Here is a 21919-nt window from a genome sequence, read left to right as displayed (position 1 = left end):
AAACAAATCCTGGAAAAGTTGAATATTTTATTTAACTATGCCTGTTCTAAAAGTCTTTATAAAAAATGCTTCAGTATTATTTAAAGTAACTTATATATATATATTTAAATATATCAGAAATACATAATTCCACTCAAAACCACATTTAGTTTCCTTTTTTTTTTTTTTTTTTTGTTACAATCCAAAACTTGTATATGACGTTTTTCTTTCAGCCTATTGGGTGGACGTCACGTCACAAAATTAATTTTCATGAGCCTGTCCTTGACCGTAGTACAACAACGTGTAAATTTGCTTCCGGGAATGGAAGTGTTGTCTCCTGCGATGATCAGATGTGATCTGATTAACTTTAGCTTTTTTGGCAAAGCAATGTGTTTATACTATCACACACAAAAAATGATTGTCATGGAAGAAGACACGTAGCAGCTGTAAGACACATGGTCAAATAATAAATCATGGTAGGTGTGATTGCATTGACGCACCGAGTTTGCTGGGGACAAGTTCCAAAGTTCTTCAGCTCACAACACAAACAACACAGTTCAGCTCAACACAATGGCGCGATATGAACTAGTTAAACGATCAGTTGCTCTGATCACTCTTACCAACCCACCAGTCAATGCCTTAAGGTGAGTAAAAACCTGTTTTTGTTATTTTTTTACTAAAATAAAATAATGCATGTTCATAATTTCCAATCCATTTGTGTTTGTTGTTATTTGTTGTTACCAAACTACAGTAATTCATAGAATCCTACATATATTTTCTTCTTATTATGTACTACAATGTTATAATTCAAAATTTTGCATAGTTAAAAAAAACTTTGATAAATGATAAGATTGTTGCACTGATCTTCCACATAGATAAAGACAAAGTATACTTGAAAAATGCATTATTATAGTGCACATAAAAAATACTGATTTTAACATGTCCATCTGCTCTTTCTCCTTAGTTCTGCAGTGCGTCATGGCATTGCAAAGACTGTGGAGCGAGCCCTGAGTGACCCGAAGGTCACGGCCGTGGTGATCTGTGGAGAGAATGGAAGATTCTGTGGAGGTTAGAATATCAAAGACAAACATCCACCAAAAAAAAAAAAAAAAAGAAATAGTTTTCAGGTTAAACAAATGCTGGCGCATGTTGCACCAGTCGTTCACTGAATTGCTTGGCTGAGTTATGTAATAAGACCATCTGATGATAATGCATTTTTCTGCAGGTGCAGACATCCGTGAGTTTGCTGGGCCTTTGACAGGACCTCCTCTGGTACCCTTGTTGGATCACATAGAGGCAGGAGAGAAGCCTGTGGTCGCTGCCATAGAAGGAGTGGCTCTAGGTGGAGGCCTTGAATTAGCCCTAGTCTGTCACTATCGTATTGCACACTTTAAGGTAAACCATTTTATACTACTGAACATGCATACTGACATCTAGCTTGAATATTGTGCAATACTGTCTAGACTAGTGCTGCTATGTTGGTAGTTAATGGGTTAAACTTATATTTGAACTTAAACAATATTTGAAGTTTATCAGAGAGGGGAAAGGTTGTTGGTTTGTGGTTTATGCACTAAGTATGTAGTGTATAATGTTCCAGGCACGTCTTGGACTTCCAGAGGTGACTTTGGGCATCCTTCCAGCTGCTGGGGGAACTCAGCGCCTTCCCAGGCTCATCGGCATTCCTGCTGCCTTAGAACTAATCACCACTGGTAAATCATACACTTAGCCTATTGGCACACTCACATTTCACCCCAACAGGCTAAAAATGCCTGAGCTGAGCCCCTATTTTAGTTTATTTTTTGATACTTAATAACTGCTGTCTCTGATATTTTCAAAGAGACTTCATAAATAATTCAATAATTCTTTACTGTGGGAAGTGCTACAGTTAATCTGTAGCACTTTATGATAAAAATGAAAGCAACATTTTGTTTTCAGTAATAAATAAAAGTTTTCCCACCAGGTGTCAGCATTGTACATTGTTTCTGATTGATTTTCTTTAGGGCTTGTAGCAAACCTTTATTTATATAGTGCTTTATACAATAGAGATTGTTTCAAAGCCGCTTTACAGGGATAAACAGAAAAATGATGATTCAGTGATGCAAACAGAGTTCAATTCTGCTGTAAAGCAGTTCTAAAAAGAAAATATCGTCTTTGTTCAGTTCAGCTGACGTCAGTTCAGACATCAGCAACAGCAACAGTTCATCCAGACATGAAAATAGTGTAATATTTACCCACCCTCCTGTTATTCCAAATGTATATATTGTTATTTTATTGATTTATTTATTTGGGTCGAACACAACCTTTTTGCAGTGATTTGTTTTTTCCTGTACATTTCATGATGACCACATACATATTCTTTTTTGAGAGCTTTCATTAAAAATTCTAATTTGTTTTCCTCTGGAAAAAAAATAACAGTATGCATTATTGAAATTCTGTGAGGGTGAGTAATTTATTTTCATTTCTGGGTGAACTAATCCTTTAACAATTGAGCAATGAGATTTCAGTTGTTTTACAGTTATGATGGGATTTTCCTCACCCATTGTCACAATATATTAAGCAGAAAAATAATCACGTAAAGCACCCCACATCGCTCAGATTCTCCTTTACCAACAGCAGAAATATTGTTTCATATTGCAGGCCGCCATGTGTCAGCCCAGGAGGCGCTGAAGCTGGGCATCGTTGACCAGGTCACAGAACAGAATGCTTGTGAGGTGGCTGTGGAGTTTGCCCTGAGAGCCGTAGGTATGTCAGCATGAGCTTGCAAAGCAGAAATATGGATATTAAAAGACTGAATAGTAAAGGGAAGCAGAGTCTTTGGCAGGCTTTCAGAGTCGGGGGACGTACCAGATAAATCCTTTGTCACAGCAAATGGTATTAATGTTTCATATCCTTGTCAACGAGTTTCAGAGTCGTTCTGTGCTTTTGATCTATTTTTCAAGAAGTGAAAAGGAACAGACATTATTAGAATACTAATTGTGACTCCTCTGAGCATTGGAGAACAATTTAAACAAATGACATGTTTTATGAGTGTTTTGGTTTTTATAAAAAAACAGTTCTTGAGGATTAATACAGATATGTTATTTACGTTTAGGATAAGATATATCTTTATATTAGCTTGAATCAGTTAAAAAAACGCAAAATGTTAAAGGATTAGTTCACTTTCAAATGAAAATTAGCCCAAGCTTTACTCACCCTCAAGCCATCCTAGGTGTATATGACTTTCTTCTTTCTGATGAACACAATTGGAGAAATATTAATACAAATCCTGATGCATCCGAGCTTTTTGTAATGACAGTAAGCGTTACCAAATGAGTATGAGTGTCTCCATCCACATCTATCCATCATAAACATATTCCACACGGCTCTGGGGTGTTAATAAAGGCTTTCAGAAGTGTGTAAAAAACAAGTTATGAAGTAAAATATCTAGCTTCCACCCAACTGCCTTCCATATTCAAGTTATGGAAAAAACGGAACTCGGTTAAGTTGGATAGGGAAGGCGTAGGACGTAGCGTAAACTTTTTGAACTGCGAGTATTTTACTCTTTCTTCGTAAGTAGAATATGGAAGGCGGTCTGGCGGAAGCTAGATATTTTACTATATAACTTGTTGAATATGGATTTTTTTTTTAACACAAATGCATCACTTTGCTTCAGAAGGCCTTTATTAACTTCCCGGAGCCGTGTGGAATATATTTATGATGGATGGATGTGGATGAGCTCATGCTCATTTGGTAACACTTACTGATTATAAAGCTCAGATGCGTCAGGATGTTTATTAATATTTCTCTGATTGTGTTCATCAGAAAAAAGAAAGTCATATACACCTAAGATGGCCTGAGGATGAGTAAAACTTGGGCTAATTTTAATTTGAAAGTAAACTAATCCTTTAATGATTATATTTAGGGACTAAACTTTCAGAACAGCGGTCTTAAAAAAGATATACGGGACAAGTGAAGTCAAAAATCTTTGTACTGTCGCTTGGAGCGTGTTGAATCGTGCTCTCTCTGAAAAACAATTAGAGACTCCCTCTGCAGCTTCTGGAAAATGAATGCCAATTCCTCACCTTCTGCTTGACCCCCATTTCCTCCAGTAATGAAAAATCATATGAGAGCAATTAAATCATTGAAAAGATTGCCGGGCTCGCTGAAGTATTTCTGTCAAATTCTGCCACTTTTCTAGGTCTACAGTAAGTGCAGCTGTTTATTAAGCTCTACAGAGACCACAAATTCACATTGAGAGTGAGGGAGCAAGATCACTTGTAATGTGAATGTTGTGAGTGACACTCTTACGGAGAGATCAGGGTTCATCTAGAGTCAGGATAAGCTCTGGAGGGAGATTAAAGATTGGCCACAAAAGCTAATGCTCTCAATGTGATCACACGCTGAGCGAAGATCAACCCCGCCAAATCCTTGCAACAGTCAACTAAATGGAACTGAGGAGCAGACGTGGCATAGGTATGGTGGATAACAGCCAAATGTGCCTGATTTACTGACTAATGGTAAACTGGAAATGGTCCAAATCAGTCAAATCTGTCAGAATGTAAACAGGTTGGTCTCAAAATGTTACCACACAGAATATGTTTAAAGAGAATGGCTGAGAATTAATCTGGATGATAAATATCAAGTATGCGATAGATCCTAATAGCTATTGTGAGACAGTAAGGTCTCAGAGGTAAAAATCCCATTAATTTTCTCCATTGATAGAGCTCAGCAGAGACCTCCCACTCTAATAAAGCATTTCTGTCTGTGTGTGTGTGTGTGTGTGTGTGCGTGCGTGCGTGCGTGCGTGCGTGTGTGTGCTTGTTTTTGTGATTTATGAGGACACAAATTTGTATAATGACATGGATATTACACTGGTATTACGACGTAAACATGAATATGAGGACATTTCATGAGTCCTCATATTTCAAATAGCTTTAAAAACATACTAAACAATGTTTTATTAAAAATGTAAAAATGCAGACAGTTTTCTGTGATGGGTAGGTTTAGGGGTAGGGTTAGTGTAGGGGGATAGAATTTACAGTTTGTACAGTATAAAAACCATTACATCTATGGAGAGTCCTCACTGATAGCAAAACAAACCTGTGTGTGTGTTTGTACTGTTCAAAAGTGACCGTAAATGCATTGTTTTTAATAATAATGAATGTTTAGCAAATTTGCGTGTTAGAATGATTTCTGATGGATAGTGTAAATAACATTTAAAAATATATTAAAACAGAAACCAGTTGTTTTAAATGTATGATATTATTTCACAATATTACTGTTTTTACTATGCTATTGATGAAATAAATGCAACCTTACTGACTTCACACTTTTGAATGGTAACATATGAATGTTTTGCAAATAATTTATACTCCATAATGACTGTATTGTAACTCAGTAGTTTTATATTGTATTATTGCTTTTGATTTAGGAACGTTGTTAACGGTGCTTCATTGGTTGAGTTGTTAATTTACTTGTAAATTAATTTAAGTTTTATTAATGTCTTTTTTTCTGATTTCTGATTATTTATTTAGTATTTTTTTATTGACCTCAAATCAAATATTGAAATGTGATAAATCTTGTAGCTGGTTTGTTTAGTTTACAACTTACTTGCGGAACCAAGATTATGTGTTTGCTTTATTTTATTAATTTACTTAGGCTATTTAACAGAAAATAATGTAAAAAGTAAACACAAAAAGTGCCACACTTACTCACATACTCGCCCAACACTTTTTTTTTTTCATAGAATCTCATTCTCTGCATTCATAGCTACAGAGATTTATCTTGTTTTCCAGTCGCTGAAACATCTGCCACATGCACCTATCAGGATCTGACCCATCCCTACTTACTCACAATAAATCACAGCATTAGTGATTCAAGTCCTGCCCACAGCATCACAGATTAACCACAGCAACATCTGTATTATGCACCATAGCACAGTACACTAGACATCAAACTGGACACTCATGCTTCTGTTTGTTACTTGAAAGATATAACACTGTTTTGAAATGCTTATTCCTGCCAATATATGTTCTATTGATTGCTCAAAACAGGACAGTGCAGAAAACAGATAGAACTGTTGGTTTCTGGTCCTGCTGGCCCTTTAAGGCTCATCAGAGTGACCCAGATTCCAGAGAGAAAGATGAATCTAATGCAGTTAGAATCTATATTGAATCAGGTACCGCCCTGCGTAATCCTTTTTGTGAGGCAGGAAGTCAAATGCTAGAACCTCTGAATAAATAAAAAAAAGCAGTTTTGTGTGTATACTTGTCTTTGTGAGGACTGGTTTGAGTTTTAGACCATCGGAGTGAGGACAAAGAGTGTAAAGTGAAGACATTTTGGCTGGTCCTCACTCTCTGACACCCCTTTAAAGGCCTGAGGTTTGAGGGTCAAGGCTTGGTTTTAGGGATAAGGTTGGTTTAGGGTAAGGGTTCGGGTTAGGCACTTAGTTGTGATGGGTAAGGTTAGGGTAAGGAGCTAGAGATCATTGTGTCAATGAATGTCCTCACAAAGATAGATGTACAAGAATATTTGTGTGTGTGGTCCTGGTATTCCCTATGTTATGGGGACCAAATGTCCCCACAAGTATAGAAATACCAGTCAATTTTGACCTTGTGAGGACATTTTTTTTTTGCCTCATGAGGAAAAAACCTTATAAATCACACAGAATGATGCATTTTGAAAGTCTAAAATAGCAGAAAGATTTCTGTGATGGGTAGGTTTAGGGGTAAGGGGTAGTGTAGGGGGATATAATATGCAGTTAGTACAGAACTATTATGTCTATGGAATGTCCCCATAAAACATGGAAACCCAATATATATGTGTGTGTGTGTGTGTGTGTGTGTGTGTGTGTGTGTGTGTGTGTGTGTGTGTGTGTGTGACTAGGTGTATGCCAGCAGAGATGAAGAGATAAGCACAGAATATGACTCAAGTCAGGTCTAGTGTTTGTGTGCTTTGAGTGCTATGATAAACACACTTGAACTTTCAATAATCCAACATTTTTTAGAAACTGATTACCATATTGTGGAATATCTTGTTAACGGTTCTATTACTAAACATTTTTTTTTGCAAATTCAACTGATTCAGAGTAATTCTCATGTTTGTTATAAAACGACTATAATAACTACGCCAGGTTCAAAACTGTCCACTTAGAAATCATATCCTTTATGTTTTACAGCCAAACCGCTGTCTTCCCGAAGACTGAGCTCACTGACCACACCGTGCCCTCCAAATCTGGATGCCTTATTAGAAGCGGTCACTATGCAGATTCAAAAGAAGGCTCGGGGAGTGATGGCCCCTTTGGCTTGTGTTCAGGCAGTGCGGGCAGCTGCTACAATGCCTTACAGCCAGGGAATAAAGCGGGAGAGTGAACTGATGGCCACTCTTTTCCACTCTGGCCAGGCCCGGGCTCTTCAGTACTGCTTCTTTGCTGAGAGGACTGCTGGGAAATGGACTCTACCTAGTGGAGCGCAATGGAATCACACCAAACCCAAAGAGATCCGGAGTGCAGCCGTCATAGGTACCCAGAGAGAATGTCTTTATGTGCACAAACAAGACCTATGGATTGTTGCAGGGTTAACTAAAACTATTAAAACATTTTTGTGAATTGAATAAAAATAAAATCAATTATAAGTATTACATTTACATTTATGCATTTGGCAGACTTATTTTTATTCAAAGCTACTTGCATTGCATTCAAGATGCACATTTACATTTGATCACTTCTTGCTTTGCTTGGGATTCAAACCCATGACCTTGGAATTGTTTGTGTTCCCTGGGAACTGAACCCATTGCTAATGTCTTTCTCTCTCTGCTGAACAACAAGAATATATTAATTTAAAAAAAAATGTTAATTTAAAAATTAAATATTTCTGTATAATATTCTCATCTTGGACAGCACACTTATATGTTGTTAGTGTGCCAATGTTGTTTTTCAGCAGTGTTAAACCATCTGTTTGCTTGATGTCTGAGACAAGCAGAGATATTCTGTTATCATAGAGGAAGGATGCTGGCAGTGTGCAAACCATCATGCATAGAAATTTGGCACAGTTATATGCTCTGCTCAGTTTCACCATCTGCCAATTAACAAGTCTAATTGTACCTATGTTGTTTTAAATTGATGGTTTTGTTTTACTCTGTATTGACCATTAATTTGTCACCCTTTTAGGTCTGGGCACTATGGGAAGGGGCATTGCTGTGTCTCTGGCACGTGTGGGAATTCCTGTCATTGCTGTCGAGTCAGACAAGAAACTCTTGGAGACTGGCAGGCAGATGGTGATTGGCATGCTTGAGAGAGATGCCAAAAGACGGGGAGTGAGTGCCTCTCTCAATCTCCTCAAATTCACCCTTAGCTTAGAGGACCTGAAGGATGTGGACCTTGTTATCGAAGCAGTCTTTGAAGACATGGCACTTAAGAAGAGTGTTTTCCGAGAGTTGTCCAAGGTGTGTAGACCAGCCACTCTACTCTGCACCAACACCTCTGGTCTGGATGTGGATGCGTTGGCCGGTGTGACGGACAGACCGCAGCTGGTGATTGGGATGCACTTCTTCTCACCGGCACATGTCATGAAGCTCCTAGAAGTTGTCTGTGGGCCTCGTTCCTCAAACGAAACCGTCGCTACAGCGATGAGCCTTGGGAAGAGGATGGGAAAGGTGAGTGTTGCAGTTGGAAACTGCCCTGGTTTTGTTGGAAACCGCATGCTGAAGCCTTACTCTGATCAAGCCACCTTCCTGCTGGAGGAGGGGGCCACACCTGAACAAATCGACAAGGCTCTGGAGGACTTTGGTTTCGCAATGGGAGTCTTTAGGATGTCTGACCTTGCAGGCCTTGATGTTGGTTGGAGAGTCCGGAAGGAATCTGGGTTGACCGGACCTGACGTTGACCCAAAAAATCCCCCACGTAGGCGCCAAGGGCGTAAGTACTGCCCCATTCCAGACATGGTCTGTGAGCAAGGCAGGTTTGGCCAGAAGACAGGTCGTGGCTGGTACGTGTACGACAAACCTGGAGGTACAAACGCAAAACCCGACCCACTGATCCAGAACCTCCTTGAGACGTACCGGAGCAGGTACGGCATTAAACCGCGCAATATTACAGATCAGGAAATAATTGAGCGATGCCTTTTTGCACTGGCCAACGAGGGCTTTCGTATTCTGGAGGATGGCATAGCTGCCCGACCTGAGGATATTGATGTCATCTATCTGTTCGGTTATGGCTTTCCAAGGCACCGAGGTGGGCCCATGTTCTACGCCAGCATGGTGGGCCTGCAAAGAGTCCTGGAGAGGTTGGAGCATTACCACCAAGCCCATCCTGATGTGCCTCATTTGGAGCCCAGTCCTCTTCTGAAAAAACTTGTGGCTTGTGGCAGTCCTCCTGTCCAAAAATGGAGAGAGCATATCAAAACAATGCACAGCCATCTCTAAGAGCACCATGCACAACATGCCAAATATGTTTATTTTATCTAAAACTACATAAAATAGGTTATTAATAAAGAATTGACTTTTTCAACTCTTATCCATGTCTCATTATTTCCCCTTGAATAAGATTTAATGTCCTTGTATTTTTGCATTCCTTAGAAGCAGACATCTATTTTTTGGCAGAAAGGATGGTAGTTGTGACTTCCTTTTGCGATAACAACCTGAGTCGTAACAAAGCACTGTTTGCCAGAGGAGAACTGCCCCCCCGACTAAGCCTGGTTTCTCCCAAGGTTTTTTTTCTCCATTTTAACACCTATTTACCACTTGTTTGCCACCCGATGTCACCTGTTGAAGTTTGGGTTCCTTGCTGCTTTCGCCTTGCTTAGTTGGGGACACTTGACATTTGATATTCAACAATGCTTTGATCTGCCTGCATTGATGCTATTCTTTAAGAGCTGCTGTGCAGCCAAAATAATGTACCAGTTATCAATGTAAAGCTGCTTTGACACAATCTACATTGTAAAAAGTGCTATATAAATAAAGGTGACTTGACTTGACTTATTACCTTTTTTTCATTTTTGCACAGCTCTTGTTTCAAACCCCACTGTTGCCATTACTCCAGTCTTCAGTGTAACATGATCCTTCAGAAATCATTCTAATATGCTGATTTGGTGCCCAAGAAACATTTCTTATTATTATCAATGCTGAAAACTGCTTAATATTTTGGTGGAACCATGATTGTTTTTTTAGGATTCTTTGATGAGAAGAAATGTGTCAATTTAATTGTTTGGATCAATTGAATGCATCCTTGCATAAAAAAAATATACAAAAACAATGTAATGTGTTTTATTATTTATATGGCTGTGCATTCAGTTTGAGGAAAACTTTTAATTAATTTGGCTTTGATGATCTATGTGGAATAGCTGGTCTGTTAGGTGTAGTGTGTACAATGTGATTTGTGCTTTGCTGCAAGGGATAAGTTAATTGCTATTGCTTCTGTACTGCTACCCAAATATGTTTGAGGCTCTTTAATTAAACGCCACTAAACCCCTGTGCTCATGCTTTTGAACTATGACCAAGATGGTGTATGAATCAAACTATGAAGACCAAATGAAATAATAATAATAATAATTACCTATAAAGAAAAGTAGTCAAATTAACAAAAATGAATAATTAATATTTTTAATGAATAATGAAAAAAATAATAAAGAATATTTTTTTAGAAAATCTTTCTGAAGGGTTTCATTATGTTCCTTACAATAAAATTGTGACCCTGTGTAATGACTCTGAGCGCCGTCTGCTGGTCAAGTGTTGTCCCAGCAGCTGTGTGCAGTATATTTTCCGTCGGTGTGCGAGCAGCGCTCAGTCCCGCAGCAGCATCCACTGCGACTGCAGCACGAGGAGCTGACGCGCCGCCGGGCTCATGTTTCGCATAAGTTTCAATCTGTGCTGCTTTGCTGACCTTTTATTTCTCTTTAAATAGCGAATGCTCCAGGACCCCTTACATTGATGACTGTTCCTCAATACGGATCTGGCAGATATTTTAACTCAGTTCTATTGATATTTCTCTGGAAACCTATGAAGGATTATCCTCATCGAAAGCCATATCAGTTTATTGTGGGAAAAAAAATGTTCAGTACGACTTCAGGGATCTTAATGCAGATGTTGTGGGAAGTTTAATGCAGATGTTGTGTGATGGAAGGATATCATCAGCTGTAAGTGGTCAAACCTGAATAAGGTAAGCAAATCCAAACTCCAAATAGTTCTTATTATTTGACAGTACACTCTGCTGTTCATCACTGATTTTTAATACAGTAATATTTTACATTATACAAATGGTAGTACATGTATTACATGATAATATTATATAACACTATATCAAATCTATCATTAAAACCTGTCATATATTGTAAAGTCCTCTAACACTTATTATTATTTGAGACTAAAACCTTCCTATTTGTAATGTATCTTAAATCAATAGGTGACCCTCTGGTTGACAGTGTATCTTCATTGCATGGTTCTTCTCTTACAGTAACCATGGCTTACACCGGAGTGCAGAAGGCTTTGAAGAGTGATAAGTTAGATGAAGCTCAAGCTCTGGCCAAAAGCTGTGCAGGCAGACCGGACTTTCTCCCCTGTGATGGACTGTCCATCTGCGCGACACACAGCCACGGAAAGTGTTTCAAACTGCACTGGTGCTGCCATTTAGGCTGGTGTCACTGTAAGTGGTCAACTTCCAACATGCAGATACATTCTATTCTATTCTATTCTATTCTATTCTATTCTATTCTATTCTATTCTAAATACACTATGTGACACTACAGTAAGTGTGCACTACTCTAAAATGAGAAGTGGTACAAAGTGTCATTCACTTCACGCAGTACAGTATGATTTAAGATCACTGCCCAGATATTCAATATAGCAGAAAATATGTCTACTCTTGATCATCTTGCAAGAGAAAAAAGGTTATGTAGTAAATACATGCATAATTTTTCATTTTCTTTACTATTTTTATGAATCTACACTCTTAGAAGAAAAGGTTCTATATAAAACCTTAAAGGATTAGTTCACTTCAGAATTCAAATTTCCTGATAATTTACTCACCCCCATGTCATCCAAGATGTTTATGTCGTTCTTTCTTCAGTCGAAAAGAAATTAAGGTTTTTGAGGAAAACATTCCAGGATTTTTCTCCATATAGTGGACTTCAACGGCTACCAACGGGTTGAAGGTCAAAATTGCAGTTTGCAGCTTCAGAGTGTTCTACACGATTCCAGATGAGGAATAAGGGTCATGTCTAGTGAAACGATCGGGGTCATTTTCTAAAAAAAAAAAAAAAAAAAAAAAAAAAATATATATATATATATATATATATATATACTTTTTAACCACAAATGCTTGTCTTGCACTAGCTGATGTAGGCGGAAGTACGCGGTAGGGCGAAAAACTCATTTTCTCCTCCAACTTCAAAGTCGTCCAACATCTTTTTTTTTTTTTTTTTTGAAAAGCCTTCGGTTTGTAAACACATTCTCAGTACTTATGCCTACATTTTGTTTTGTTTTTTAGAAAATGACCTAGATGTTTTGCTAGACAAGACCCTTATTCCTCATCTGGGATCATGTAGAACACTTTGAAGCTGCACTGAAACTGACATTGAAGTCCAGTATATGGTGAAAAATCCTGGAATGTTTTCCAGGATATACAGTATATACAGTATATATCCTTACCATCATGGGAGCATTTTATGGATTTAGTCTTAATTTTGTTTTAATTCATTGTTAATTTTAGTTAAATTTTATGAATTAAACAGCTTGTAAACATACTTTGTCACTAAAAAAAATCTAAATAACCTATTAAACATGAAAGTATTACACAAACTTTCAAGACATTTCTCCTTATATAGAACTTTTTTTGGCGTAAAGCGTTCTTTAAAATTAAATCAAGAACCCTAGGGATCAATATAGAACCACACTGAACTTTTTTTTTCTAAGATTGTAGGGTTTCAAATATGACATTTATTTGAACAACACTATGCATTGTGTGTAAGATCACGCAACCTGTTTTTCTTATTTATTGTCACAGCTGTTTTGGTATCATTTATGAGATTGTGTTGTCATCAGAAACTGCTGTCTGGTGTCACCTGGATGCTTTTTCAGCATTATCTGGCTTCAGTTGTACCTGAGCACAAGCTTGAGAATTTCTTAGTAAGCAAGATGTGTAGATCTCACCAGCAAATCCACTGTGAGAGACCTCTATAGCTGACTTTATCAAAGCAGACATTACCCTTCCTGAACCTTGGCGTCACCTCTATATTCTCCAGTCGTTATCTGGACATGACCCTGAATCCACCGGTCATCCGCATATACACACAGGAAGCATCCGCTCTGCTCCTTTAGCAGGATGTTCACTTCCTCTAGTTCACGTCACTCTGACTGAGTTCAGGTCCTGAGTGATTGTAAAAGCTTCCATTGTGTTTAAGGGAGGTAAATGTCAGAGCCCTTTAGAACTGTGTGAACAGATCAAACCGTATTTAATACCCTCTCATGACACTTCTACCATGGGAACTGAACTTTATTGAGTTCAGCCATCAAATAGTAAATTAATATTATCCTCAATGGCCATCACAGTAGTTTCTTCTATATTTTCGATTAATCCCATTGTTGTTTGTGATTACCTATACAACACAGATAGGGTTTATCTATCTATCTATCTATCTATCTATCTATCTATCTATCTATCTATCTATCTATCTATCTATCTATCTATCTATCTATCTATCTATCTATCTATCTATCTATCTATCTATCTATCTATCTATCTATCTAAACAAAAGCATGTCTGTAATCAACATAAATTCTAATGTAATACTGGTCTACAAATGCAGTTCCTCATTTGCATGCAGTTTTATAATTTGTATGATTTCATGCATCCACATTGTGAGATATGAAATTGCAAAATAATGAATTTGGATTGTAGGATAGTGGGAGACACTCAGTGTTTTTTATTTGTGTATGTCCTTTATCAGTTTGTGCACATGATGACAGCTATAATCTGCCATTATTGCAATAGAGAAAGATGATTATGTTAATGCATGCTGTTGGTTTATCAGCCAGCACACTTGCCCTGTGAGAACTGCCGAATGGTGCTCCTTTGTGAGAAGCACTAAATGTACCATAAAATTACAAACACAACATGCTCACCCTGATATGTATTGTTTAGTATACTGGATCTGTTGAATAATTCATGGATGGAAATCCTGGAGCTTTGTTGCGCAACTGCATGAACTAAGACTAAAATGACAAATTGTGAATGCTATTCATGATTCAATGCGTGGCTCATTATCAGGGGAAGCACTTTTCACTTTCATGATAGATCTACAGATCTTTTGCTTTAGTGGAGATGTACACTTAAAGGGATATCATTTAGTCACCCTGTCATCATTTATTCACCCTCAATTTGTTCCAAACCTGTATGATTTTCTTTCTTCCACTGAGCACAAAAGAAGATATTTTGAAGAATGATGATAACCAAGCAGTTGATGGACCCCATTGACTTCCATAGTATTTTTTGCATAGTTTTTTGTTTGTTTGTTTGTTTGTTTGTTTTTTTCTTGAAAGAAATAAATTGACACTTTTATTTAGCAAGGATGCTTTAATTTGGTAACAGTAACTTACATTTTTGCAAAAAAAAAAAAAAAAAAAATGTCTATTTCAGTTTCCCCATCACGGTTTTCACAAAAATATTAAGAATAGTAAAAATATTAAAAATATTAATATTAACTTTTTTCAACATTTATAATAATAATAAAAATGTTTTCTTGTGCAGGAAAGCAGCATATACAGTAATTAGAAGACTGTAGTAATGAAGCTGAAAATTCAGCTTTACCATCAGAGGAATAAATTACAAATAGAAAACTGTCATGTTGAATTATAATAATATTTTTGATCAAATAAATTCAGCCATGTTGAGCATCAGAAATTTCTCGTAAAAACATTTAAAAAAAATCTAACTGACCGCACTGAATGGGTAGCAAAACAGTCTTTATTGTGTTGTTGTCTTACCTCTTCTTATGATGCAATGAGAGCCCCAACAGGACGCCGCTGTGTTATGGTGTACATTGTGATGATTTATTAATATTGCTCTCGCAGAGCACCACACTGCATATGATACCGACAGCTTTGCTGTGCTGTGTTTGGGTTTGACAGTATCCAGTCATACTCTGAGCAAATCCAGGGCTGTGGTGAGAGAGCAGAAGCTGTGAGAGTGGCATCTGCACTCCAGGCGTGTACGTGCTGCTTAGTGATGTTATGTGGCCATGTGTGAAACGTTGGAGAAGGAAGCCTCCTGTTTTTGGCTCTGTGCCCGCAGCTCCAGCTGTCAAACTTTGATTTCCTCTCTGAGCTCTGTTCTGGCTTGGAGATCCGGTCCTTGTCCAACAGATTTATAAAACAAAGAACCGACAGAAAGTCTGTAAATGAATTCCAAACCGTACAAGTGGAACCTCTATTGTTGATTGCACATGAGAAAAGTGCAGTGAAATAATTGTGTTCAGCTCAGTTGAGATAGTCGGTACCGCCTGCAATTTGCTTCGTTCGCTCTCTTCACAGGACATGTTTGGAATCTCATTAGAATGTAATGAGTTTGTTTTGCTTTTGTATTTCTTTTGTTGTCTTTGCTTTTCTTGGCCAGATATGTTTATTGTGCCCTAGAATTAAAAATTTAATTTATATTAGCATAGTTAAATAACAAGAGTTCAGTACATGGAAATGACATACAGTGAGTCTCAAACTCCATCGTTTCCTCCTTCTTATATAAATCTCATTTGTTTAAAAGACCTCCGAAGAACAGGCGAATCTCAACATAACACTGACTGTTACGAAACAGTCGGTATTAATAATATTTGCGCCCCCAATATTTGCACATGCCAGCCCATGTTCAAGGCATTAGACAAGGGCAGGACGTCTGGATGTGCACAGCTGAATCATCAGACTAGGTAAGCAAGCAAGGACAATAGCGAAAAATGGAAGATGGAGCGATAATAACTGACATGATCCATGATATCATGATATTTTTAGTGATATTTGTAAATTGTCTTTCTAAATATTTAGTTAGCATGTTGCTAATGTACTGTTAAATGTGGTTAAAGTTACCATCGTTTCTTACTGTATTCACGGAGACAAGAGTCGCCGTTATTTTCATTATTAAACACTTGCAGTCTGTAGAATTCATAAACACAACTTCATTCTTTATAAATCTCTCCAACAGTGTAGCATTAGCAGTCAGCCACAGATCACAGCCTCAAATTTATTCAGAATCAAATTTAAACATCCAAATAAATACCATACTCACATAATCCGACGCATGCATGCAGTATTCATGGTGAACACTTTGTAAAGATCCATTTTGAGGGTTATATTAGCAGTGTAAACGTTGTTTATGCACTGTTTAAGGCAAGCGCGAGCGTGAGCATTTAAAAGGGCCGCAACATGAATCGGCGCATTTCTAATTATGCCCCAAAATAGGCAGTTAAAAAAATGAATTAAAAAAAAATCTATGGGGTATTTTGAGCTGAAACTTAACAGACACATTCAGGGGACACCTTAGACTTATATTACATCTTGTAAAAAAACGTTCGATGGCACCTTTAAGTTCCACCGAATTTATTACAGAAATCATATCAAATCTCAGGGCTGCAGTAATTGTTTGCTTATAGAACTTCAATTACTTGTAGAAATTTCCATATTTATATGTCCAGTTATTTATCATTTTTTTGTATTAATAATATACTGCTTTAGTAGTAGTATTAGTAGTATCTGTTTCATTACACTACTGCAGATATTGTATTTTTTCATTAAATTATTGCAGTATATATTATTATTTTGTATATCAGTACAAACGAGGATATAAAATGCTGCCCAAATGAATTGAAAATTATGTTTTTGAATGGTTTGAATTTAAATGAATCTAATATGAATCGAACGCCCAAATGCTTGATATGAAAGAGTCATTTAACTTTTTACTTGATGCTGTTTTAAAATTCAGTTTAGTTAGTTAAAACCTGGAATAGTCATCTTTACAGGACCAATCACAATATATTTGACAGTTGTTGTCTTATGCATTCTCAAGTGTCCTGTATAAATCCGTTCTGGGAAGTATGGATGGGGCTGCTGTCATATTTTATCTCTGTTGAGCTGACTCCTGTATAATTCAGGGGATGCTTTTGAGAAAGAGACAGACGGAGGGTGTGCATGTGAGAAAGACCCTTAGACAGAGAGATATGAGACAAGAGACTTACTGTCAAAGGCCATGAGCGAGTGAGTGGATGTGGATCTGGGCCTTATAACAAGGGATTAGTGTTGTCATAGATGTCCTGATCACACCCCGGCTGCATTCTGCCAGATGTGTGGAACGAGACGGAAATGAATTGAATGCTACTGCCTCTCCCACCCTCTCTGGACTTTTCATTTTGACAGTTTTTTTAACAAAGCTGAATTTTGACAAAGTGAGCTCCCGTCTGAAACATGACATGAAAAATAGGACAAAAAAATAAATAAAAAAAATTCCTTTTATTGGGTTCTCTCAAATTCTAATCAATAATATTTACAGTATGATTTAAAGGGGATCCTTCATGGAAAACCTTCAAGGTTTTCTTTTTTTATTTTGAAATATAGTGTTTTAACAAAGCTGCAGAGAAGAGTTATTCAAAAATCATTATATTATTGACACCAAAGCCATGAGCACATTCACGTGGGGGATTCAGGGATAAAATGCCATGAAGAAAAGCAAAAATGCCCATGTCATGAATTTTATTTAAACATATTTATAAAATAAAACAGATAAAACTTTCGTCTTATTATCTGTACAACCTTGAAAACGTTTTTATTTGATATCTCACATGTGGCATATTTCATTATATCCTATTCACAGCCCACCTAGCTGGTTTGGTATGTCATATAGCTGTCAGATTAGTTCTGTATTACAGTGCATGTTGTTAAATGTGTAGCTAATATTAAGTAGTATTTGGTGATTGTCAATGGGGAGTGAGATTTTTTACAAACATTCTTCCAAATATCTTACTTTGTGTACAGCAGAACAAAGAAATGTACATGTACTATCCCTTTAAAATGTGAAGAAAACACTCCCAACTCCAAAGTTTGGAACAGAGATTCCATTAAGATGTATTGTGGAGGTAAACAATAGAAATGTGTATAATATAACATAATAAGAGGCCGTCCAATTATGTAAAAGTATTCAAATAGATTGTTTATTCTATTATATGATGCAATATATGATATGATATATGTACATTATTTACTGCTATTTTTGTATTTCATGTTGATTGGATTTTATAATTAACAGCCATACAGCCAACAGATTAATAATGTATTTCACATACAGTATTTGATCATTTGTGATTCATCTTGGCAGTGGTGCTGTTACTCATTTCATATATATAGAGAGAGAGAGAGAGAGAGAGAGAGAGAGAGAGGAATTAAAGCTACAGTAACAGGGTCAAACGAAGGGTGGAAAATGATCATGTAAAAAAGAAACATTGACTAACATGAACTATGAAAAAAAAAAAAAATGAAATGCTACAATGTGTAGAATAAGCATTAATTAATTCAATGAAAGTAGTATTACTGCACTGTAATACAACCTCAGTGGATTACAGCATAACCTTGTATTTGGATTATTCCTTTTTTTATCTCTCATTATGTGTACAGGTTTATTTTTATTATGTAATGAAATATGTTTCAGTGAATTACACTTGACTATTTTAGATTTTTGATCTCTCTTTTCTGACTGCAAATCCAAAGATGTACTAAACTGGTGTGTGGTAGTAGTTTTCATTAGCATGTAGATGGACGCCACAGGTTTTTGGATAACTGTCTCCATGTGAGATACTGATATGTGTGCTTTAATGAAAACAAAATAGATTTATTTGTAAATGATGATGACTTTCAGACCAGAGGCTGGCATTAATACTGCAGTGCACTGCAAGAGACTGAACATAATGAAGCATCCTGTGAGTTTTAATGCAATGCATATCTCCTTTTTTTTTGTTTCAGTTATACTTAAAGTTTTGCTACCTAAATATTCTCAAAGCCTTAATTTGAATTTACTGCTTGCTTCAGTCTTGTTGATGTAATACAATTTTAGTACACAAATTAGTATGTGCTTTCTAATAGATATTCAGGTAATGATCTCCTTTTACTCTGTCTGCCCAGGTAAATATGTGTACCAGCCCATGACTAATGTCGCTCAGCTACCCAGCACACCTGTGCCGGTTGCTCCATCTGACTGCACCGACACCATTGATCTGTCCATCTCTCTGACTGAACGCTTCCTCCGCATCTCCCCCTGTTTCCTGCCACCGCCTTGTCCCGAGTCCCCGAAATACTGCAACATTGCTGAACTGTTCATCGATGATTACATTGTCAAACGCATCAACGGCAAGATGTGCTACGTTCAGCGGCCTCCAGTTCACATGGAGGCCCCTATTAGCCCACCTCAGATAAAGCCTGCTTGTCTGATAGCACAGAAACAGCACACTAAAGACAAGCAAACAGTTGAGGAGACTGTTAAAGGACCAAAAATGGGCCACTGCTCTTCGCCCTCCAGCTCCGAGGACTCAGGGATCAATGCTTTGGGAGGACATTATCTGGAGTCCTGTGAGGAAGAGTCTGAAGAAGAGGATGAACTTAGCACAGATGGACACTCTAGTCCGGGAAGTCTATGGGAACAGGATGAATGCACACTACTGTCCCCTTCCAAATCCATTGTGGAGATTATTGAAAATATTGAAACCACTGTGTGATATTTCTAGACTGCATATTTGCTCTATCTGTTCTTTTCGCATCTCTCTCTCTCTCTCTCTCATTGTCTGACAAGATTAACTCATTGTGTTAAAAGAAATATTGTATGTAGAGGAAAATGCTTCACCCATAAAGACATTGCTACACTTTACATTTGTCTCTGATCTACATTTCTACTCTCATTGTCATATGATCTTATATTTGAGGTTTATTTTTTGGAGGTTTATTTTTTGGTAGATTTTTTGGATAAAAATGAACTAAATACCTTATATCCCTAAATATCCCTAAACCTACCTGTCTCCACCCCCTGATCCCTTAACCTACCCGTCTCCACCCCCTGATCCCTAAACCTACCCATCTCCACCCCCGATCCCTAAAACTACCTATCTCCACCCCCTGATCCCTAAATCTTCACTCCCTGGATCTGGATCCAAGTCCTCCCACTTTACATATCCCTAAACCTAACTGTCTCCACCCCCTGATCCTTAAACCCACCTGTCTCCACCCCCTGATCCCTAAACTTGTCTCCACCTCCTCATCCCTAAACCTACCTGTCTCCACCCCCTGATCCCTAAACCTACCCATCTCCACCTCCTGATCCCTAAACCTACCCATCTCCACCTCCTGATCCCTAAACCTACCTATCTCCACCCCCTGATCCCTAAATCTTCACTCCCTGGATCTGGATCCAAGTCCTCCCACTTTACATATCCCTAAACCTACCTGTCTCCACCCCCTGGATCTGGATACTGGATATTGTGTTCTGCAGTGAGGAGCTACTGAAATTTTGCCTTATTATAGCCTAGACGTCAGGGCTGTGTTTGGGCGACTATTAGGCATCTTTTAAATGCAAAATTGCTTGCTGGGTTGTGAAGCTAGTAAGTTATGGTGATCACATGCAACCATGCAGCCTCAAACAATAGACTTGTTCAACCTGAAGCGGTGCTGCACAGACCGATCAGTGTATGACATCAAAGGCTCCGTTTGCTCAAAGCCACTTGAAGGCAAGCCTGCAACCTTAGCTGAAAAAAGCTTAACATCTGCTAATGCTGTGGTACACAGGAAAGGAGACCAGATGCCGTTTTTAAAAAATATATATATGCCAGTGGAGGAGAGGCTTCACTGTGCTGAATAAACCACTTTTGTGAGGAAATTGCTAATCATTCAGCATGTTTCATTTTGGATTTATTTATTTTTAGAGTTTACACCAAAAAAATGCTGTTTTATAAGAGAAATCACAGACAATTGTGCGACAGGTAGGATTCAGTTTAAGGCACTTCTCACTCATTTCTGTGGTCCGCAAACAGTGATTGACTGTTGCACAACTAATGAACACCAAAATTCAAGGCTCAAGGCTGTAATGTGAATGGTTATCAAGGCACACATGAATCAAGTTAGCCTTTATTCTTTTTCCAATGGTAGAGCTACTGACACAAGCACCGCTTTAAGTCGAACACACCTAATAACTTTGTAAGTAACTTGCAACTTTATGATTCCACCACTGATGGCGATATAGAGGCCAGTGTTTTGTTGTGCAACTTTAAGAAATGCAACAAATAAATGACACCTCTGGTCTTAAACCTGCTACCACATTATAACATATTGTAACCAGTTGACCAGTATATGAAGTTAAATGTGAAATATTTGCCACCTTGGACCCTTCTAAGTGAATATCTCATTCTGAAGGAGTGCTGTTTTTATGAGTTTAGAGAGCAGAGGTGATACTGAAAGCTGGCATCTTGTCAACCATCACCAAAGAGGTCAGTGCTTTAGATGCATTTTTCATGTTCTTTTAAAAAGGCAGAGTAACAGACAAGGTATACATTTTATTCCTTATGTGTGTTCCCTGGAAATCAAACTTATAACAGTGGTGTTCTTAGCACCATACTCTAGCAGAGGAACTACAGTAGCAGATGCAATGTGCTTTAACCTATCATGATGCTTTAACTATTTTTAGCTAGGTTCAACATTCCTGGTAGTTTGGGAGAGGAAAAGGCTTTGTTGGTCTTTGATAATTTAATAGTCTCTAACTCTAAGTGCTGAATATGACTGTCCTTTCAAATGACTTATGTAAGACTATTCAAAGCCCTCTGCAGTGCCGACATAATGCATTTTCATCAAGGTTAATCCTATTCCAATACACATAACATGAATAGGGCACATCATGAACGTCAGATGCAAATTATATACTATAATTGATATTAGTCATAAATGTTCCCAGCAATTATGGCCA

General features: G+C 37.6%; 2 protein-coding genes across 2 annotated transcripts; both read left to right on the top strand.

The window, feature by feature from the left end:
- The first annotated feature begins 157 nt into the window (after positions 1–157).
- On the top strand, positions 158–9989 carry ehhadh (enoyl-CoA, hydratase/3-hydroxyacyl CoA dehydrogenase). Its single transcript, XM_067409813.1, has 7 exons — positions 158–623; positions 944–1047; positions 1205–1374; positions 1577–1688; positions 2617–2721; positions 7136–7477; positions 8126–9989. Exons 1-7 carry the CDS (start codon positions 550–552, stop codon positions 9376–9378), a joined length of 2160 nt encoding a protein of 719 aa, XP_067265914.1. The 5' UTR covers positions 158–549; the 3' UTR covers positions 9379–9989.
- A 740-nt stretch (positions 9990–10729) lies between these two features.
- On the top strand, positions 10730–19825 carry zgc:162707 (UPF0524 protein C3orf70 homolog B). Its single transcript, XM_067409814.1, has 3 exons — positions 10730–11110; positions 11405–11593; positions 19099–19825. Exons 2-3 carry the CDS (start codon positions 11410–11412, stop codon positions 19686–19688), a joined length of 774 nt encoding a protein of 257 aa, XP_067265915.1. The 5' UTR covers positions 10730–11110; positions 11405–11409; the 3' UTR covers positions 19689–19825.
- Positions 19826–21919: the final 2094 nt, after the last annotated feature.

This window comes from Chanodichthys erythropterus, chromosome 14 (genome assembly GCF_024489055.1).
Source record: "Chanodichthys erythropterus isolate Z2021 chromosome 14, ASM2448905v1, whole genome shotgun sequence".
NCBI classification, from domain to species: Eukaryota; Metazoa; Chordata; class Actinopteri; order Cypriniformes; family Xenocyprididae; genus Chanodichthys; species Chanodichthys erythropterus.
This window is presented reverse-complemented; position numbering and strand designations above follow the sequence as displayed.

Coding starts and splice junctions, on each gene's coding strand:
- zgc:162707 (XM_067409814.1), top strand. CDS start 11,410: ATGGCTTACACCGGAGTGCAGAAGGCTTTGAAGAGTGATAAGTTAGAT. Junction 11,594..19,098: donor CCATTTAGGCTGGTGTCACT/GTAAGTGGTCAA, acceptor CTGTCTGCCCAG/GTAAATATGTGTACCAGCCC.
- ehhadh (XM_067409813.1), top strand. CDS start 550: ATGGCGCGATATGAACTAGTTAAACGATCAGTTGCTCTGATCACTCTT. Junction 624..943: donor CCACCAGTCAATGCCTTAAG/GTGAGTAAAAAC, acceptor CTTTCTCCTTAG/TTCTGCAGTGCGTCATGGCA. Junction 2,722..7,135: donor GTTTGCCCTGAGAGCCGTAG/GTATGTCAGCAT, acceptor TATGTTTTACAG/CCAAACCGCTGTCTTCCCGA.